Here is a 23,660-nt window from a genome sequence, read left to right on the forward strand (position 1 = left end):
GGAACAGTTTGCTGTTCAGATACCCGTTTCCCATATCCACTGCAGAAAAGGCTGCAGGCTGGCTGGCAGCCAGCCGGACCATACTGATCTACCAGACAGCTTTGACTATAACTATGAAACGGTTCCAAAATAAAGAAGAGGCACGATAGTAGTGATTCCTCAAACTTTTTACTTGGATACTATTTAAAATACTTCTATCATTCATTAACATGACCTTTACAACGGCTTTTGAATTAATCCCTAACTGACCATACTGGGATTCTCTTTACATAAATTCTTGTGGCAGTTCTAGGTATACCAATGACAGACTATAAAGTTATTTTGAATGCTGTCTTTATCTTAACTCTTTGGGTTTTGAACAAAAGTGAAAAGAATGTTATAGTGTAGGATGGGGACATGAACTGAAAAAATTAGGTTTTGGCCCTAGCAAAGCAAGCATGTAGTCACTAAAACATACTCTGTATAAAAACATCTGAACAAGCTCATATAAAATCCAAGATTCCTTAAATCTCACCACTAAGGGTATGCAAAATATCAATCTGCAAATGCTTCTCGTATATTAAATGAGGTACACAGCATATGACAGCCTACTACTTCACCGGTTACTCCATTAAATCAAACAGTACAGATCCACACTGTATATCTACAAGTTCTGATGATGACTGAAGTGCATGCTCATCTAATTCCATGCGACAGGATTTCAGTTCTTGGTTTTATTGCTGTTTTAAGATTATGATGGGAGGGCAAAGGAAAGGGGGGGGGGGGGGGGGAGATTTCATGACGTTCTCAGGAGTCCCCTGGTAGCCAACTGAACGCTCACAGCTTCACTCCTATGTTCAGTAATTTTGTGATCTTTAATTTCTGGATGTTTGTCTTCAAGTGGTCACGTCTGTCATAGAAGTAGTAACACCTCATTTTGCAGCCACAGTAAAATGTCAATAGAAGCCAGTTTTAATGTAGTAAGAGTGCTACCTAATGCTAAATGAACTAAAACTTAAGGCTCTTTACATTCTTAACGTCTTTTCCCTACTTGTAGATTTGGCCCAATAACACTTTCATATTTGTTTATAAATACACATTTACATACACACACAAACGTATCTATAGGAATAAGATGTCAGAGTAGCTTTGAATGCACGTAGCAAACAATGTTACAACAGGCCTTAAACAATGAGAATGAATCAGTCATTCGAACAGCATTATCCCTTTGGAATGTGAATGAGACAGGTTGTCATAACTAGAGACTAACATCACACTTTTGCCAGAGTCTCAAGACTACAAACGAAAATGTCACTCTGTCTTTTCCTAGCTTTCCAGTATTTGGCATTGCCACTAATTTTTTACTTTTTTTTGTGCACAGTAAGATACAGAAATAATATTCCCAATTTAGTTTTTACAGATACTGGTGTCTATATTAAAAATTGTTTGGTTTCAAACAGATTATTTTTATAGAGTAATCAATCATTACAAATACCAGTTGTTTATTGTTCCAGAGATTTGCCTAACAAGTCTTGTTCAGCTGTTTATAAACTTGGGACCTTTTCATTCCACTGTTACCCTGACCTGACATGAAAACTTGCTGTTACACCCTGGTATTTCAACGAGACACTGGATGAAACAATTTAAACTCTCTCCCAATTATTGGTAATGAATGTACTGCCAAAATATAGTAGTGAATGTATTCATATTTGCAAATATACTGCTATATAATTATGGTAAAACACACTGCTTAATGAGATAAAGACAAAAAACTCTTTCACAAAAATAAATAAATAAATAATATATATAATAGGCCCAGTTTTATAGTCTTCTCAGTCTCCAGATTTTATTCTGTATTTGATTAATTTAATAAACATTTCACTGAAATAGTAAGCAGCCCTACCTTAAGCACTATCGCCTGCATATTGAGATTTACAACAATCTAATCCAGGGAAAAACAAGTGACCTACCCAGCTTTCAAATTTCACCTCAAAATATCATTTAGCTTTCAATATATAATCAGGTTTAAACGTCTTATGCAAATGTAGCTAATTGCATCCTCTAAAAAGGCATCTGAAATATGTAAAAGATTGCAAAAACAGTTTCTGTAAACATAACAGAGTCTATATGCATGTCTATGACACGCTTTTTCACAGTGGCAAGTACGAAAGTTAACCTTTGAGACTGAATACTGGACTTGAAGTTAAGAAGTTGTTAAACAATCCATGACAAAAACTAATGTTTGAAATTACAGGAATAAAATAAACTTCCACTCAAAGTGCATATATCTTGATAGCTCCAACGAGTCAGATTACTTTTAATGTATAGGGAAAAGGTGAGATTTTTAGATGCGAGATAGAAAGATATGAGGCAGACAACTTGTTTGTATCATTAGTTTGTGACATCAATTCCAGATAAAAGCCTAAGTCACTTCGTCCCCTTCCCCCCCCATTACATTAGGGAACAGTCATTCCAATGCTGTTATAAAACTAACCTTCTGAAAAATTCTAAAACTAAGAGAAACCTAGTTAAAATATTTGGCAAATCACTAATTAATATCTAGTAGCATCTATCATATGCTCAGCATTATCATGACATTGGAAAGAAACCCATCCTGAATCACGCAGCTCACACCCTAAGACTGAGACAAAAGCAGCAGAGTAAGTTGACTGGAAAGTATTTTTTTTGTATTAACTATGTATTGTATTAAATTTAAATGGATTTTAGCTAAAGGAATAACCTAAATTGACCTAAGGGTGAAATAGTTCTTTCAATGAAAAAGGTCACAGTTTGGGATGAAAAGAGAAAACAAGTGAAATTGTGGGATAGATGTTATAAAGGAAGAATAGCCTCAACATCTAAGAATTGTAGATGAAGCTCTTTGAAGTTTCTTCCACTAAAAATACTGTCGAAAACAGTGATTAGCATGTAGTCGCAGTATTTGTAAACACATTTTAAAAAAGAACTAAAACTTAATTGTCAATTTCAGTTGGAATAAAACTGGACAAATGCATAAAAGGAAATAACCTGGTATGTTGTTTTAGTAAGTACTATCTACATAAAAACATTCAGCCTTTTCAACTGAAAACTGAGTGGCAGTTTTAAAGTCTAGGTGCATTGTACAACTTTGCACAATTGTTAAACTATTTGTCACATTAAAATGCCAGACAAAGTACAATTCTGTTGTTATTTTTAAATTAGTTCTTCTAATAGTGGATCTTATTTGAGAAGTTTGGCAATATCCATTTCAGGTCAAATACAGATAAAATCTGGGATACACATTCATTTATATTTTCTAGTAATTCAAGTATCTTAATACAGATTTACATGACATTATTTTTTCTTAGGGAAATGTACACCCCGAGACAGTATTTGTTATATTTGCAGGCTTCAGACAATGTTTAGTGAAAAAAACCACTCCCCACTTGAAGATTTTTTTCTCATACTCAAGCAATACTTTAAGATTAAATTCTCTGAAAGCCTCTGACACTCTCAACAAATATTCCCATTTGGAAGTGTCAGTTATTCTGTAAATAGAAGACTTCCAATCCATCTTTCCTGCATAGGGACCTGCTATTCTAATGAAAAGGGCTTAGAGAAGAGCAAATTGTGACCCTCATCTGTTACTGTTTTAGTTACAATGCTGCTGGCAGCACAAGATACTTTACTGCCAAATTTGTAAAGAAAAGCAATTTCCTTGTTCTGTAGGTCCTGTACTTTGCTGATTAAAAAATAAGAATGAAGAAAAGGTTTTCTCCCCCTCATATAGTGCACAGCAACCCAACACTTTTTAAAGGAAGGCATTTCCCTGAGCTGTGCACCACAGAACTTCATTTTCACCTTGTTACTTCTCAAAGCTAATCTTTGCTTAAACATTTTATCATTGAATTCCATTTGAACTTAGTATAATACTAGTAACTGGTATCAGTTATCAGTTTAATGTATAACTAGACTAATATTAAGTAATAAAATTTAAAAAGTTCAATCATTATAATCCACAATTTCCTTTAGTACAGTATTTTCCTGTTTTAATCACAATCCATTATTTTGCCCCCAGAAATTATGACAATAAGGTAAGAGATAATGGCATGTCTAGTTGCCAACAGATTAGCAAGGTATTATTTTAATCTGTAAAGTACCATGTACACTGATGCCACTGCAAGAAGCAGAGGAGGAGAGGTAGGAGTTACGCCGTGGGAGAAAAAAAAAATTATCATCCTTCTGGAAAAAGATGTTCCTAGCAATAGGCTTTATCACATCGTGCCTACACACAGATCTGGAGGTCTCTGCTTTATTGGGGTTGTCACAGACTGATGATGCCCTTTGGATAATGTAACTGAAGCACTTTCAGGAAGCATCTCCAAGCGCTTGGCTCTGGCTATCTTTTGGTAACAAAAAGGAGGAAAGTGGAAAGAAGTTAAGTTGCTCTGTGACAACGAAGCTTTGTGGATTGATGGACTGTGTGCTCCGGTCTCAGGAGTAACTTCATTTCTCCTCCCACCCAGCCATCACTCTAAGGCTCCCAAAAGATCCAGTTCCCATCCCGAGCCCTCTAATCTCTCCCATGTCTCCTCAGACCTACATCCTGAGGGCCGCCTTGAACTATTCTCAGTATGTGCTGGCTCAGGAAGGAAGCTCATCGGAGTCCATAGCTATTTGGTCTGCACTTCAGCCTTTCCTTTGGCAAAGGAGTGAATTTGGCTCGCTCTTCTCTAGTCCAGCAGCTATCTCCAATATGCTTGTAAGAACTTGTGTAAGAAAGAATTTGTAAAATAAATAACCAGCAGAAAATAGATATAGGCCATCCATAAGTGAAACAAAAGACAAAAACAAAATATCATATGACTAGGATTAAACTTGCAAATTCAGATCATATTTTAAATTCTTTTCAGAGAAGGGCTGGGAAAGGTACAAAAGCAATGAAAAGAACAAGAAATCAGCAGTGTATGCCTTCGGGAAAACTTAAAGGCAAATTTAGTCAGTGGTTATACCTGGAAGAACAGTATTTTTTTCAGATAAAGTAACTAGCAGAAAAAAAAATCCAGCAGACTACAGTTTGGATAAGACAACAAAAGGGACGATATGGTCAAAAGATAATATATTTAAAATAATATGAAAACTTGATATATTGCTTGATTTTAACTTTATTTTATTCATCAAGATGGTAGCTAAGATGAATATTCATCTAAAAATAACTAGGAACCAAGAGCTTCACACAGGAATAAGTGATGTAACTGGTGGGAGAGACATGAAGTTATCACCCCAGTGAACATAGTACCTTTTTAAATGACAGTAAGTGCTGATCGTCTTTTGTGCTGCTGTCCAAGGTTTCAGCCTTAAAAAGATGGCTAGTAGCTCTTTTCTTTGATGAGCAAAGACACTCATTGTGTTCAAGGATAAGAAATAATGGCCTACACAGAAACATCTCAATTCCATTACAAGTATACATAGTGACCTGCAAGCTGAAACTAGTATCTTTCACTTTTTTCAAGAGGGTTCTAATTCTGTCTTCTAAAAAGTATATTAATTATTGATAGCCTTTGGATTATCTGCAAGTCTGCCAATTTCATGCATAACCTACATCTTCATCTCAGTCTAGAGCAAATAAGGAAAGAAAAAATATTATATTTTTTAAATTACAAGAGGATTTAAAGAGGAGCTCTCTGAACATATTGAGCTATTCTTTCCGTAACTCTAAGAACACTGGGGACGTTCCAAAAGACTAGAAGAAATGAAACAATGGATTTTTTTTTTTTTTTGAGAGTCAACAGACAACACAAATAATTTTAAGGCCCCACATCCTTCTTCTGATCTCACACAGAATAATTTCAGAGTCAATAAGCAGCTTGATTTATATATATAAAAATACAATAAAAAGATAATGCTAATTAAAATGAACTTACAGAGCATAAGCCACTTTTTAAATTCACTTATAAATGTAATTTAAAAGTGTAAGACTCATTATGAGTGCAAGGCATCTGACTCGATACTAATACATTCTGATTAAATAGAATTTTTAATGCTGGATACATTAAACCGAATTATAATCCGATCAACTGAGCTGAAAATGCAACTCTGAGCACAGAATCAGCAATGAATAGGTGCATTTTCCAAGAAACACCACAGGGATAAGTTATCAGCTCACCATCTCTTACTATTTTTACCAATGGCCTGGAAGAAAAACTCATCCCTGATCAGGTTTGAAGAGAATGCAGAATTTGTGGGAAAGGTAGCTAAGGAAGAAGATGAATCAGAGAAGTAGAGCGATCAGTTCTCCCTCTAAATTTGGGAGGATAAGAAAAGAATCAAATAAGCCACATTGAAATGGAGGGTCCCACCTTAGCTGAAAAAATGCAAGCTATAGTAATCAGAAAGGTACTACCTTCTCTAGTAAAGGAAAGGTTTAAAGTTGTTTGAGAAAAGGAACCTAAAATAATTGACACTACAGCCATATGTACAATAAGAGTGTAATTGTGTTTAAGTCATTAAGACATCAGATCTTGTTAGAACAAGCAAGGCTGTATTATCCTTCTCCCTCCCCCATAATCAGCGCAAGCCAATAAATACCAAGCCACATGTAGCCCGTTACATAAGTCCTCAGTTTCCCCATGTTCTGGGAAAACCAGACAAATTATCCCTCCATGCCTAGAGGCATATGGGTATTATTTTAATTTTTTTTTGTTGAAAGTACATAGTTCTTTAGCAGGATTAGTTTTCTCCCCAAAGCTTTGACCTGGAAAAGTAAGAATTTTCAGGCATATGCGTGTACTGACTTAGAGAAAATACAATTCATTATGCTAACTAACAATAAAGGAAAAAAAGTACTGGCGAGTACCTGGGGACACCATAACACCTTAGAAGACACTGGAGTAATTTGACCGATGCCATTATTGCCTAATTACTATACTAAAACCGATAGCAAGTTCAGCAAGTAAATTGAGCACGACTTTTAGCGTCAGTATTTTCTTCTTTCTAGCAGTTCTTTGCTAGTGTCTATACATATTTCTTCATCAACTCCATCATTACCATACTATTTTACTTCCCAACCGCATAAGTTTTCTCTGTACTTCTTCCTGTTGCTGAAGAAAAACTAAATGCAAGAGTTTGAATAATCTCATTCTTTGCACGTACCTACCTATTAGATACGTTTTACCATAAAGAATTCAGCAACACGGAAGTTATGAGGCTTCCCTGACAATATGAGATACTGACTTACATTAACTTGCCGTCTTTCTATGGGCAGTCACACCATTATTATTTTTTTTAACCTCACATACACAAACATGTCTTTACAGGGAACTTCTAAATTTCATTAGACAGGTTTGGTTTTGCTTTTGGGAGTGGGGGAGTTAAGAAGACGGGTAAGGCAAAGGGAAAAAAAAGAAGAGTAAAACCTGTTCAAAATTGTGAACTGAATTTTCTTTCCCTCAAAATTTTGTCCATTCCATTGTTTCCCTTTTATGTATTAGGATGTAACCCCTCGTAGTCTTGTATTTCACTCTAAGCTCCCCCCCCCCCCCCCCCCCAAGCATCAAAGGTGTTAATGTAACACAGCACTTAAAGGTGAATTGAGCTCCTTGCAAAAGCTGTCTGCCTTCACAAAACAATACCACAGAAACATACCGTCCACATTTACAGAATTCTTTCTATGTAGTAGACCAGGAAGCTTTTACAAATGTTTATTCCCTCACAGCATGCCCTTAAGAAGAGAAACCGAGCACAGGGTATTTTCCACCAAAGCATGTGTCACTAATGCATGGTATATTCAGTTTCAAAATAATCTTAATATGATGGAGGAAATGATGGAGGAAAGAGTCAGAGAAAAGTCTGTATTAAACTTTTGCATCAGGGTGGAGAACACCTAAGTAAATCGCAGATCAGCGGACACGATCTGAGGTTAGAGAGTATAACCCGCTGAACGTGAGCATACAATGAACGTCATGCTGCCACAAAAGCGGCAGCCGACATACAGGCGTGTGTCAGCTGCAGACTCCAGCTTGCAAAAAATGCACCAGTACCCGTTGTGCCCTACAAGCCTTGACAAGGTCCAAGTTAGAATCCTGGGTCCAGTTTTCAGCACAACCTGCGAAGAAAGATTGGCACCAAATGGAGGACATTTGGAATGAAGATTAGTTTTGGGAAACAAAGTGCGTGAGAGACATTACCTGCCCACACATAAAAGGCTGCTACAAAAAGGAAGGGAATAAACTGTTCTTCACGTTCATAGTAGACACAGCACAAAATAAGGGGCTGATACTGCAGAAAAGATTTAAGAAAGAAATTTAAGAAAAAGGAGACTTTCTGATGGAAGGGTTCTTCTGACTGCTGATATGGCAAAATAAAGCCCCCATTGCCCCCAAACCCCAGAGATTAACTTAGAAATTGTAGGTCAGCAGGCCAGTGTCAGTAAAAAGGGGGTAAGGTGGTACAACTTCTGTAACTAAAACTTCTCAACAAATGTTATTGATAATACAGATTGCATTTTCTAGCTGTTTTTGACAGCACTTAATTGGTACCTACTGAAGTAGGTGTGTTGCCTAAATGCCACTGTGCAGTTTACTTCAAAACATATTAGTATCATTTAATAACAGATACCTCAATTTCATATTTAAGAAACGTGTCCCTATAGAATGAGTTTTCATATTACATACTATATACATTTAATAATTACGACATGTAAAATTAATCTGATCCACCATGCTTACCCAATATCTACATATTCACTCTGCTTTTCTTGTAAGTTTTCTTCTTTTAAAGCTCATAATAATTTTTAACCTGCCACTTCTTTATCAAACCAGTTAAAAAAATTTCAATACACACTTCACCTTGTATATACTTATTTCATAAATATTGACTGCTAAGCGTTCTAAATTGCGTTCCAAACATCCAACTTACAGCTTATAAAGAGCTCTTGCCATTTCAACTTTTGAGAGATGTCATCAGTCTTGACAACTGACTGATTTGGATCTCTAGCTACTGCTAGATGATTAAATAAATTGTGATAAAGATAGCTTTTTCCAATTTTCTAAAAATTATTAGGTTGTAGGACCTCTTTCTGACATAGACTTTGCTATTTATCTACTGGTCTTAGATTCATGGTTTGGGAAGGCAAAGAAATACATTATACTGGGAGATACCTTTCCTAATGACCTTCTGACGGATGGGGGAAAGCCGAAAATCTTCCACATTTATAGTAGACAGTCAATTTGTTAAAGAGCACTATTACAGTCAATTTATAACTTAAATAGTTTAACAAGTTACCAGATAACGTTTTAATACAAGTCTTAAATAGTTTTATTTACATAGGACCAATTCCATTGAATTTTGCTTTGGGTAATTTGGAGATATATTACTGCAAGGTAGTAAAATTTCCTACTAGTTCATATAAACCTAGTAGTTCATAGAAAACCTACCAGTTCATATAAATGACTGAAGTGCACTGCTATTTACTGCATTTCCCTGTGTCAAACAAAAAGTGTAGACGTACTACGGAGACCTTACAACATACAACTTCAGGAAAAAAATTCCCATAATGTTGTTAAATTCCACAGAGTTTGTAAGAACAAAGATTTTAATGTTATGATACATCTACTGTGACAACAGAGTGTGCTCTTTGCTGATAAGTGCGGGCAGATTGCCAGGTTTATGCGTGCAGATTAACAAATGCAGATTAGCAGTGTTCTTTTGTGCTATATTGGAGCAGCTGCGGCATTATGGGGAGTACAACTGTATTCCTTCAACCGTCAGTGCGGTTCTGTCCCCTCGTTGCTGTGTGTATGCACTACACAGAGCTGGTAGTGAAGCTCTCCTTATGTTTACGTGACAGACCCACACCTCCTGCTAAAAGCGGCTCACTGTTTTCCATAATAGGAAGAAAGCAGTGCTCTTAACTAAGTAACTGCCTGCTACAACCATGCAAGATTTTTAGCTTTCTCCTATCCAGCAGGAGAGTATTAAGAAAGATTTCTCTTAGCATAATTTAAATAAACTAACTGATGAAGAAATATGTTCTAGGTAGTCTGTAAAATAATTCATAGATTCTTCTTTTTCTAAACAGCTTAGTTACTATACTCCAAAATATACTTAACCTAGCAGAAGTTAAGACCATTCCTAAACATTTATTTAAATAACCTTTTCACATATTTAAAGAGATACAAAGAAAGTTCACAGCAGCCAACCAACTGCCAAAAGCTGAACCACACTACTTAACAGTGCTGTTGAAACAGGAAGAAAATGTTCTTAAACTGTGTTTAACAAAATAGTATTTCTTTCAAGGGTAATGAAAATACTTCCTAACCCATTTAGAAAGCATTTTCTACATGGTATCTGGCATTCTTCACAGACTTCAATTCATACCATCTTTCTTTCATAATTTATACCTCCTCCTTTTAACTGTTTTTCCTTGTTGGGCTTCAGGAGTGGGTTTTTTTGGTCTGTTTTTCAGGTTTGGGGTTTCTTTTGTTTTTGTTTTTTTTATTAAACTACCCCCACCCCCCTTTTTCTTTTTTCCCCAGGTTAACAGCAACATAAGAAGGAACACTAACTAAGAATACAATCAGAAGCTCTTCGGTTCAAAACTTTAGTTTGCTCAAGGCAGAAGAATACCAACTATTTTTTTTAGCCCTAACAGCACTCCTTGTTTCCTAATTAGTGAGGAAGTGAACAAGGCAGACAACAGTCAATAATGATGCGCTGCTTATTTTCTCATGAAAGACACGAGACTGGACTTCGGGAGGTACTACCTTCTCTTGAGGTACACGTTCACTTTATTCACTGTCATCATCCCAACAGCAGCTATACGGTTTATTTAGTATATTGGATTGGAAGATGTGCTGCAATATTCTCTCCTCATTTTAGTAAAAGATTAAATGATATTGCCACAATTTTACATTAAAATAAACATGAGATAATGTGCTGCTATTGCTGAACATTGCCTGCTACATCCATCTGGCAAAAGCAAATGTAAGGCCAGTCCTGTATAGATCAGGGATTTCATGGCGGTTCTGAGAGCACACTTTCAATGCAATACAAGCAGCACAGTCTATTCAATAGCTCTGCACAACTGAAATGAATCCTACAAGAGCTGTTAAAAAGAACAATCAGATTTTGTTATTTTCCAGGCAAGGATTCTTAGTGGTACAAATTTGAAATGCCAGCTACATTGCTGGAACCCTGAATTAAGACCAAAATCCTACATAGATTTTTCTACTGAAATTAAGGATACAAGAAGAAAACAAATTCACAAAAATGAAAATTAAAGCTAGAGAAATATAGAAGGCTTTCCGTTTTCTTTTGTGGGGAGAGCTGCAAACAAGAAAGCAAGTGGACGGGATCATTTTTTTAGCACTAGAGTTGCTGGAAAGGACCAGCAAAGAATTCCTCCTTTGTATTCTTTACAGACATAACTTTGGTGTTAGTAGCTCTGCTACCTACTGCATTAGCTGCCGCACTTGGTGCACAAGTTGAGCAGACAGCATTCCATAAAACCCCAAAGGATGTTGCAGAGGACTTTGTGGTTATGTAAGTCTTCCACAAATTTCTGATACAGATATCTACATTATCTTTTGGAGTTAGTTCCTACCTTTATTTGCAGACAGTCCGAGTTAAACAGATTTCAAAACTGATACTCCAAGAATAAATGTCTATTTTCTCCCACAAGAGATCTTTCTAATAAATAACGGTCCTTTACTACAATTTTTCTTTTCAGCTATTCGTAGGCTAAGATACTTATGAATAAAAGTAAGCACAGCACAATTTAATTATGTGATTTTATTTCATCTGCAGTTTCTTTCAACTGGCTCTGAGAAACACAGAAGTGACTCAATTTGACTGCAGCCAAGCTAATAATTTACAGTGCAAAAGAATGGCATTAGTAGCAAATAACCAGTCATAGAGTTCAGTTTCAGAAAAGGAGCAGGCCTAGATTAAATATACTCTTCAGTCCCAGAAAATTACCGAAATAAAACAAACCCTAGTATGACTCACACCGATAACCTGTATTTGTTTCACGCATGCTAAATTCTAGACAAACATACTGTAGAACACATCCCAAGTCACTGCTGCTATTTACATGACACAGAAAAAAAGCATTTTCTACATACAAGACAAACATAATTAAAAACAACTGCAGGCAAAACAAAATCCCCAGGTTATGAGTCAACATAAGCTGCATGAAAAAAGCTAACAGGACACTAAGTTATGAACTAAAATGGTAAGAGCAGAATAAACTTTATGAAGAGTTATAGCAGTTACTGTGACCAAAGCGTGAACTGGCACCTTCTGCTTGAGGGAGCTTGGTATCCACATTGCTTTACTACGTCAAAAAGATGTTTGTGCAGTGCTGACTAAAGTGAGATGGTTTATCTGGCACAAGATGACCAACAAAAATACTGGATCACTGTTTTCAAGCAAATGAGAACCTTACAAGGAATGTGTGTGCAGAGATGAGTCTGAAACCCAGTGCCTACAGCAGAAATTGAGCAAAAAATATGGAACATCTAAAGATTGTATTATCCCAGCCCAAAGCCATAGCTGACTGGTTCTATGAGGCACATTAGACTAAACTCAGGGTCTGTTTCACCACTGTATTTGCTTATTATTTTAATCTTCTGTGAAACATACTACTATGTAAGATGCTTAAATATCACAAGTCAGCTAATATTAGAATCTGGTGTTTTAACTAACAAATTATGGTATCTAAGGGCCCAAGTCAAGTAACTGCAAATTCTTTTTACATGTCCTCATCTAACAAGTAATTCACAATACCACAGGAATGGAAACTTGTTACATCATGCCTAAAACCAGAAAAAAAAAAATTCTTTAGGGCAGAAGCCACATCTTATTTCTTTGTTCTATGAAGTGTTTAGTACACTTTTTGTTGCCTTACAGAGTTAAAGGAATTTTACAGCATGAAAACGCAGAGGCTGCAGCATGTAGCTGCAAGCCAAGTGGGTGAGCTGCTGGAGTCCTTCGTCAAGGATAAATACTCCTCTGATGAGAGGGACTGTCATTTCAAATGAATGCAGTCTGTCAGAGAGACCAAAAATCTGGATTGCAGGATGAGTTAACCACTTATTGTCTGCCATCTTATGCAGAAAGAGATGCAGATTCTGGCTATGGTTACAAAACCAGCACTATCAATCCCCCTTCCTTACACATAAGTTTTACTGGCTGTGACTAACTTAGCAATTAGTACTGCACAACAGAGAAGCAAAACTGGTGCAAAGGTCCCAGGAATTGCCTCTACTCCCTTCTCAGGGGATTCACTTCAACCGGCTATACTCGAGTCCTGTGAAATGAGTACCCCTTGGCAGGTGGGCTACTGTAGGTGTGATCCTAGAGCCCATTTTCCAGTTTAGCTGCTGAAAGAAATTGAGTTTGTGCTCCCCGAGATGACTCCAAACACAATCTGGAAGGGCAGTAAACTGGGAGAAATATGGAGATTTGCCTCAAAAGCGCACTCCTGATCACAACTAAAAACTTAATACAGACACATCTAATTACACCTCAGTTATAGTCCAGATTCACAAACTGCTACATAGACAATTATTACCAGACTTCCTCACAGAAGACATCTTCAAGGAAAAAGGTAATTTGCAGCTAAATGGATAAACAATTTGGGTGATAGCGCGCTACTTTTTATACTAAAAACCCATACACACAAATTATGTCTCGGAATTAGGAAGGTAACAATTTTTAATCCTACCAGCTATTATGGACTTATTGCTGGGGTTTTGCTAAAGCCTCTCATTCCCTTCACATCTTGGCCGACAACTGTGGAAGCGTGTGGAGGATTTAAGTGTTTCTTGATTAATGACAGTACTTTTCAAAAATAATTATACATGGGTGTAAGTTTAAGGTAGCTGCTCAGCTGGTTGACATGCTTCTGCAACAATACTTTTCCAAATTAGAGTTCAAATTTACACAGAAGTTACACTTTTTGATTGCATTATGCCTAGTACAGTTTTTATATTTTCCCCATATTGAGAAGATGATACAAAGAAGTATCTGGAAGTATGGCATATTTTCCTGGAGATAGTATTTATATACAGGGTATTCACTAACCTTTTTCTAGTGGCTGAATTTTATTTAAGAACTAAATATCTAAAACTGCCTTTTTTTTTTTTCCAGAAACCTTGCAAGACAGTGACTTGTTTTGTAAGTCAGATGAAAATGCTCTATCAATATACAACAATAAGGGCAGGAAAATAGGTTTTTGGTGCAAATCTGGTAATAGTCTGTAACATTACTGTATCTGTACACCCCCCAACACACACTGGTTTTAAACAGGTATTTAAGATTTGACATTATTATCCTTCAAGCTTGAAATTTAGTTGGTCTTGGCCCTGCCACATTAGGAAGGGGACTGGGCAGTAGAGAAGTCCACAGCTTGGGTAATTATGCAACTTCAGTTTCCCTGCAGAGTATCAGGCACCAGAGAACTAAGATGCTGATTCTTTATTCCTTTCCCCAAACGGCAGACGTGCATTGCAGGGACTTGGGGGGAGGGAAAGCATTTCTTAATTCCTCACTGAATCTGTTTATTCTTCCCTCCACTTGAGGCAAATTGAAAGAGATCACCAGCATATGAATACAAAATGGCCAGCCTGATTAAATACCAGAATCTTCATAAAAGGATTGGGCTTGTCAAACATTATTCAGTTGATATAAAATTATTGCCATAATGCAGAAACTTGTCTAAAAGGATCTTCCTGTAATAACAGATATATATGGTTTTTTAAACATAAAGAGATCAAATATGTATATGAGGAAAAAATATGACAAAATCCAAATTGCCTTCCTCTTAGGTACCTGACATTTGAAGGTTTAAGTCAGTTTGGCTCATGAAATAAATGTGAAATTTAAAAAAGATAAATCAACACGGAAATATAGAAGTTAATCTTGACTGGAACAGTGATCTATGCATATAATACCTGGAAGCTTTAAAACAAAATTATTGCATAATTATCAGAACCATGCTGAATTCTTAAGCTATTTCTGATTTCTATAGCCTGTCAAAATCTCACATATGATTTCCATATGGAAATGCCTGCTTAAGACAGATTTTTTTTTTTTTTTTTTAAATGCAATTGGAACTTGCCAACTGAAATAAGTAGCTTTACTCATATTTTTGTAACTTAGCTTTCATAAACTTTTTAAGCATCAGGTAATTCCTTTTGTACCCCTGACCTGAAGTATAATTTTCAGGAGAAAAATACTTTGGCTCTTGGTTCAACACTGTTTCAATTCCAAGCTCTAGACTATTTCTGCACTGTTTAAAGTCTAATGTAGCAGAGCTAAGACCATATGAATTTCAACATGGAGAGTAATAACATGGTATTTGGTTCTTTTGCTCCCCTACCAAAAATAAAGGCAACAGGATGATCCTATAAAATAAGAACATTTAATAAAAATAAACATAGAATTAAGTTTTAATAGCTTGCAATACTTGGAGAACAGAAATAGAGATACCACTGAATAGTTCTATAGTGTTATCGCAAGATGCAATCTCTCAGGAACAGGCAGTTTCAATTACAAGTTTTTAAATCAGAACAAGCCTAAAGAATAACCTAGCTTTCAGTTTTACCAGAAAAACAAATATAAGACACATGAACAAACCAAACATAAGAAAGACTAAAACAAACCAGGCTCCACCTGGACTTGCCTACCCCTACACAGGGGAGGCTTTAACAGAAGCCTTTGCTCCTGTTACTGTCTGTTAATTTCCTAAGCACCTCTTTCCTAATCCCATTCCACTGGAGGAAACTCATTTTTATACATACATACACATATGTATGTATATACAGATATACACATACAAACACAAAAATCTGCAGCTTCTCAAATCAGATACTAATGCAGCCAAGTCAGTCATGACTAACAAGGAAACTACCATCTATCCTGACCCCAGTGCATAAAGAAACACATCCATTTCCTAGACTTTTCAAAGACTTTAATATATAAGGTGCTTCCTAGAAAAAGGTTCAGTTATAGCTATCTAAGAAACAGAGAAGGCCAAAATTTGACGTGCCTGCTTTAGAAAGTAGTCACACACAAAGTAAATCAACAATTCATCACCACAGCCATCACTGCTACAGAGTACAAGGAATTCCAAGTGTGTTGACCACAGCTACATGCATTATAAAGCAGAAGTACAATTAAAACATTCCACACTCAAATCTCTTTCCATATATTTTATATTATAACTCACCCCTTTCCAGCTATAGAAACACAGTACATCTGAGCAGATAACAATAAACGTCCTCTAACAAAACACCAACATCCTTCCCCTATTTACAGGGAAGACAGGCTAGCAAAGAGAAAGACTACCATACTATTTTCTATTAAATTACTCAAAAGTAGATTGAACATAGGTTTAACACAATCTGGTCTACCAGAGGAACGTATGAGTTAATTAAATATGCAAACTTTCTGTTCTATGTAATTGAAAAAGAAAAATCATTCCATGCTCTAAAACAGGATATACATCTTACTTTGTAAGACTTGTAGAAACTGTGACATATGGAACACTAGGAAAAGGTACTGGAAGACATCAAGGGGATAACTTTAAGACTCTGTCAATACCACAACAGCTGGATTTGAAATTCTCTGCCAACTTTGCTAATTGTATAATAAGGAAAAAGGTTGAGACTTCCCAATTAAAATGTAGTGTTGCTGCTAGGAACTTGCGTAGGGACGTGAGCATGGCATGACAAATTAAAACTCTTGGGCTCAGAATATTAGTATTGAGACTACAGTTTCACAGCCATTTCTTTAGTACCAATTGTTTTAGACATGGCTGCCCTTCTACCCAAGCCAGTTGTGTTTCCACTCCGGTGTTCCCTCTCATTGTCATAGCCCAGCTGCTTGTGAACTAACTCAACAGCATCAGTACACTCATCTGTTGCTGGTACTGGAGTGGGGACAAGTGACCTGGGCAGAGTAGGAATCTGGGGACGTCAACTGTTATGACACCGATGCTTGAATAACTACTTGCTGGACTACATCTAGACAACACAGAAAAGAAAGACACAAACATCCACTCAAGCACAGGGGAAATAAAAAATTGCTATTGAAATGCATTTTAAGCAACATTAATTACTGAATTAAAGATCAGCAAACCAGAGAATATTGACACATTTTCTCAACTGACAAATCTGAAAAGAGATGCCTCTTACAACTACTCTAGAAAGGGATCAAATGAAAAAAATCAAAGGGGAGAACCATAGGCTTATAAACGCAAGTCAGTAACTTTATCTTCCTTCAGAGACAAGAACGGATTTAAGTTCTTTAAAAACACAGTCAGGAAGTTTGTTTCTTAACCTTTTAAATGCTTTGACTTCTATGAACATTATAAACCCCTACTCCTAAACCACCCATGACTGTTGCAAGTGTCCTGCAAATTTTGTATCACTTCAGTATGTCTTTTATTTGCTATCCATAGCTTCTTTTACTAAAATGCCACTAGTTCTTTGCTGAGCTCTCCTTTTTAAAAAGGATATCAAGATCAAAAAGAGTCTGGCAAAATTTCAAGATATCTGCATTCACTGCTAACAGCTTAATCATAAGGAAAAAGTGTCTTGACTAGTTTTATTACTATTGTTGAAATACTTGTATCTTCAGATCTTAAGCATTCTATGAGCAGGAAAGAATTTTCAAATAAAAAAATAAAGTGGATGTAAAGAATTTAGTCTTTGTATCACAGTAACTGACTACTGCCATTTCTAAAAAACATTTGTGCAAACTAAGAGGCCTAATGCTTCTTGGCAATACTGTATGGAATAAATCATTAATTACTAATTAGTAGCTTTGATGTCACACCTGTAAAGCCTCTGCAACTTATCAGTTGATACCAACTGATCAAATAAGAGAGATTCTCTAGTCATATTCTGCCAAATACTTGTTAGTCTTCTTACATGTTAGTAAACACAAGTTGCTAATAAGCTGACAATAAAAACATAGCTGTATTGATTTTCACACACCTCCATTCTAGCAGCATCTACAGGTCACTGGCCATAAAAGTATGAAAGGACTTAAAACAGAGCAGTCAGTCAACTCCAGAGGGTAGATTCAAACAAAAAAGACCCTGGGAAAACTAGACTGCGAAGTCTAGATTCAGCTAATGGATGACAGAATATTTGTAGAAGTCCTTTCCCTATTAGGCATTTTATTCCCTGTGTCCAATGTATTCTAATCTGAAAAGACCAGATTGTGCCATAAATACCTCCAAGTATAGTAGGAACATTAGTTACATTGATATCACAATAACATTTGCTCGTGATTTCAAGTGAGCAAGCTTAAGTTCTGTATTAGAACAGAAATTGCCAACTCAACCTTTGTAGTCTCATACTTTATGTTTACTTAATTTATTTTCTATAGAAAATATTAAACAATAAAGAAGTGAAAATAATTTTAAATACTTCACTTTAAATATAGTTGAATCTTATTCTATCATACTGTCATTTTATAAACAACCTAGAGGAAAGAATTGGCCAAATGTAGCCATCCTTTCTACAGAATTTTTTTTTTTTTTTTAACTCAGCTCCAATCAAGGAAGAAAATCCACGACTTAAGAGCTTAGTAACAGAATCATTCACCTGTTGAATTAATGTTTTAATTAGCAGCTGTATAAAGCAAAGACATATTATACAAAGTCTCCATGAAAGAATATACCATTGTTGTGTGTTTTACATTGACTTAATATGTAACTGGTGACTACTGAATGCTATTATGTTGAATTGCCTATGTCATCAAAACCTTTTTTTTTTTTAAGCTTTTAACCAAAGATTTCTATAAGGAGGGGAAAAAAAACCCCACACTATTTTCAAACCACTTTTCCAACACAGAAATATTCACTGACAGTCAGTGCTGTAAAACTGAAATCAAAGTGATCATGTTGTCACTGCTACATTTAAAAATGTAACACCTGAACTAAGTAGAATGATAGGTGTTTTCAAGCATTAGTACAGAGGAAATACACCTGCACTGACAGCTATGAGGAGACAGAAAAAACAAACCAAAACAATCATAAGCCTCCCAGTAATGAATCACATTTAACTCTTGAGAAAAATACTTTAACGTAATGATGCATGTTAAAAGATAGATACATAGTCACTGGGAGTACACAGAAGAATTGAGAAACATAACCTACAAGCTTTAAACACTCACCATCTGAATTGGTTTTTTGTGAAGATCTCGTTCAGTCACCAACTTTTCTTGGTCAGTGACATAAAGGCCTTTTTGTGCCAGGGCTTGTATAACAGCATCATGACCTAGAAGTGGTTTTGCAGCATCGCTCTTGAGAATAAGGCTCCCAGCACGACAGTAGAGTTCTGCAGACAGCAGCAAGTTAACAACAGGTGGTTTAATGTGCTCCTGGTCATACTGGTCTGTGTAAAATGGTTCTCGTAGTTCTTCTGGAACATTTTCTACAAAGAGAGAAAAAAAAAAAGCATTAGTATCAGAAAGGATACATACAGTATTATATATAATATATACACATATATATGAACTCAAAATTATGTTAAAAAAAGCATATTCAAGGGAAAGCCAGAATCTTTACCAGTCATCATGATATAAAACACTGAGGAAAACTGCATACAAATGTAACATTTGAACTATAAATAGAAACTTAAGACAAATTCAAAAAGAGTTCCACACTGCAAAAGCCACACCAGAAGGCCAACCCGCGGTTTACAGCATCATTACTTGAAAATTTCTTGGCTTCTCCAAATACATGCCCAAACATTCTCATTTCCTTTGGCATAACATTATATAGGTCAGACATATAAAGGCAGAACACCACCCATTTAAACACAAAACCCTGTCTCTATTACAATAATAAAATGGAAATGGAACATTATATTTTAGCACGGAGAATTTGAGACAAAAAGGGAAACTTCCACTCAGCAGCCTTCTAGGTTTCATATATGCAAGAGAAATTTGATTACTATACTACCTATTTCAAAGGTCATGCATCACAGAATGACAATCCAGCAGTTAAACATAAATACATGGATGTTTCACTGGAATTAAAAGAATGGAAAAAGAGGAAAAAAAAAATATTATCAATTTCCTTCTGACAAACTATTGAATTCTTATTTGTCTATTTGTGTTAATGACTTCCCTTAAAATTGTGGCTTTCCTCCTTTTTCAATGAGCTGACTTAGCACCCACAGAAAGCTATGCAAGATTCTGTCAAGTTTATGCTGAGATTTTAACCCCAAAATTAGCATTCCAAGACAATCTAACAGTTTTTCCAAATACTTTACATAACACAGGCAGACTATATTTATAATTGTCTACCACAAAAGTAATAGTTATAAATTAATTAAATATGATACTAGATCAAATGACATTAAATCACCAGTGACATGGAAAATAACTTAGACATGGTTTCAGACTTCACATTTCTAGACATATGCACTGCAAAATGCTCCATTTTCCCCGTGTAAGAATTTCACTCTCAACGGTAAAATTAGTTAAGCCAACAGCATTTATGGGATAAAGAGCACGTGATTCTTTTCCTGAGCCCAAATGGAAAAGCCTATTTAATTGCTACAAGGAAAAAAAAGTGCGTAGGAAAACAATGGTGCAACTCCAGGTTCCTATCCCCTTTGCCTTCAGCTGGATAAATGGCTAAACAGACAAGGTTTGAAGCAGAGGGTGGAGCAAACAGCCCAATACGGGTGGAGCAGGAGAGAGAGAAAAACCAAAACATGCTATCACGAGATAATGACAGGTTATCTTCTTCCTCATACATATTCTATTGCAGTTCATGTGCTTCCATTATGGCCTTCAGAAGAAGAGCTAGCTGCCTTCTAGCTGTGAAAGGAGAAGATATGAATTGGAGTGCAAAAAGGGAAAGAAATATTAGCACATACTTTCTTAAATGTCATAAGGATGGTAAAAAAGGATAAGATATCGCTTCTTATTTGCCAGTTCAGAATATCAAGGGGAAGAGAGCTATAGTTTATAATTTGCTTAAAGCAGGAGCCTAAATTTGGCTAGAAAGCTGACAGCTCTGCTTTAGAATACAGATCAAACTATGCTGTCAGCAAAACTAATTTGCCCTTTAAAATACACGCCTAATGCCTAACAATATTACTTTTTTACAAGATAATAATAAAAGTACTAACAAAAACCTACCAATGTCAGGCAATGATATTGCAATCTTCTCTTGCCACTTCCCAGCCTGACTTACTCACTCTATAGGACCTACAGTCATCCAATACTATAAAAAGCACTAATTAAGGAACTCTATGAGCTGCTAGATACCTGCTTCCCTAGGTATTATTTCCATCTATCTCAATTCTACCTGTCCTTCTTTCTTTTCCCTGTTTGTCCATACGTTGTCTATTTAAATATTAAGCTCATTATTTCTGAAGTCCCTCATGATCCATCTCCACCTCGGTATCAGGAGCTCAATCCTCATCACGACTTTATCCCCTATAATTCCAAATGCCAACTTTTAAAGCATCTTCATGCTATTTTCTCAAGCTAGAGAGCATTAGAAAACATTTTCTGTAAATATCTCACAACACACAGGCAGCAGATTTTGCCTTTTTAAAAAAAAAAAAAAAAAAAACAACAAACAACCACCACACCCCGTTTTTGAATCACATGGGAAGTTAGATGGGGCAGGAGGCAACAGGGAGGAAGAGATAAAGCCATTCGTAATTTCTTAGAAGACCTAAAAAAGCCTCATTCTCATATGGAAAAATACCTCTTGAGACAGGAGCAGTTAGCTACACACAAACAGAAGTCACATACTCTGTGTTTTAGATTCACTGAAGACAATGACTGAAAATTTGAGCCAGAAGAGAAATCCAAAGACAGGAAATAACAAACCCATTGCCTGTTAACAAGTAATTTCTGATCTTCTGTATCACCAAAACAGACCCTAAAGTGACAAGATAAGATGCAATAAATGCATTTATCATGAAGAAATGATATCTACTACTGGGGTTTAGTAATAAAAAAGCCTCAATACACTAAAAAAAAAAAAATCAAGATCATAACTATCAAAGGCAAATAGAATTATTTATAAAGGATATTTCTGCTTCTGAAAAATACAGCAAACGACAAAATGAGGGACAAAAAAGGGAAAGAAATATTAACACATATATTAACACATTAACACAAAGCCACTTCTTTTACTTCATTGGTGTTCACAAAAATAAATCTGGAGTAAAAACTTATTGGTGTTCATAAAAATAAAACAGGAAAATAAATTTATTAGAGAAATAGAATACAGAACAAGGGGCTAGGAAGAGAAACTGTGACTACAGACATTCTGAATTTATAAAAACAAAACATGTGACAGCATACAAACAAGGAATCCCTGCTGCAACAAGACCAGAAGTCTTCACAAGAATTCCCGTCAGAGTTCCCTTCGCACAGACAGAAACACATGCACTCTTCCCCATTTATAATGTGTATCAAACTGTTTGATATCAGACTAGATCTTGATAGAAGATTCAAAGTGTTCTCATTTTTGTTATAGTTTAAAAAAAAAGGCGCAGCAGCTAGACATAGAGGAAACTCTTCCTGTTACTGATCTCAAAGTAACAGCCCTTCCAGAATTGGCATGCATTGCCTCTGCAGTCCTGTGGAGGTGAATTTCAAGGCTACATCCAGTTCCCAGCAGATTACCAGAACAACCAACAAGGTCAAAAGCCTTTATTGACAATTCCGGCAGGGCTGGAGATTGTTAAATGGCTCTGTTAGGCAGAGAAGAATCTTAACACTAATTCCCAACATGTGCATTTTACCAGTCCCTTTCCTCTGCCCAGCTGACGAGTCTTTCAAGATTAAACCCTGAAGTAAATGAACAGTTTTAAAATAAATACCTTGTGGCACATACTGCCATAAACTACCATTTGACCTTGAAATTTGTGGCAAAGTACAGCAATTATGTTAGAGAGATACATCAGGGACACTGAGTTCAGGGAGTTGAGCACATGAAATATGTATGAGACCAAGGGAACTGGGTGTATTTCTGCTGGAGAGGCGGTGGGAGGATCTAACCATACTCTTCCAGCACCCAACGGGCAGGTTTCAGAAACACGAACTTGGACTGTGCAGTGAAGTGACAAAAGGCACTGGTCACGAGCTGCCGCAAGGGAAATTTCAACTAGATATAAGTAAAAAAATACTTCACAGCGAGAGCAGCAGAGCACAGGCACAGGTAGCCTGGGGACCCAGCTGCGAAACCACCATCCGTGGGGACTTTCAAAACTTGCGTGGACAAGGCCCTGAGAAACCTCTTCTAACTTTGAAGCCAGCTCTTGGAGCAGGAGGTTAAACTAGATCTCCAGAGACTGCTTTCACCCTATTTTTTTCCTAAAATTGTCAACAGGACCACAGGTTTCAATTTTGGAAGTCTTTTCTTCGTATGGGTTAAAAAAAAGTTTGACATGTTGAATTTTGTAAATATTGAACTGTGAAGAGAATAAATGAAACTAACGTACAAGTACAACACACAGGAAAAAAGAACAAAAAGGAAATACCACATTAGCTCAAAACAATAAGGTAAATTTAAGAATCAGGCTAATGTGAAAACAGCATTCAACATATCTTCAGGTAATTTTTCCATAAATTATAATGGACTCAAAAGTCCTGTAGATGCTGTCTTTAGAGAAGGAAAAAAAAAAAAAATGAAAGGACTTATTCCAAGCTTT

General features: G+C 36.1%; 1 protein-coding gene across 4 annotated transcripts in view; it reads right to left on the minus strand.

The window, feature by feature from the left end:
- CAMSAP2 (calmodulin regulated spectrin associated protein family member 2) overlaps window positions 1–23,660 on the minus strand; it is a 92,878-nt gene that overhangs the window by 61,194 nt on the left and 8,024 nt on the right. For all 4 annotated transcript variants that reach the window (XM_076337964.1, XM_076337963.1, XM_076337962.1 and 1 more), the window contains exon 2: window positions 19,147–19,406. In XM_076337964.1, coding sequence (XP_076194079.1) covers window positions 19,147–19,406 — 260 coding nt within the window. The remainder of the gene's footprint in view (window positions 1–19,146; window positions 19,407–23,660) is intronic.

This window comes from Aptenodytes patagonicus, chromosome 5 (assembly GCF_965638725.1).
Source record: "Aptenodytes patagonicus chromosome 5, bAptPat1.pri.cur, whole genome shotgun sequence".
Lineage (NCBI taxonomy): Eukaryota > Metazoa > Chordata > Aves > Sphenisciformes > Spheniscidae > Aptenodytes > Aptenodytes patagonicus.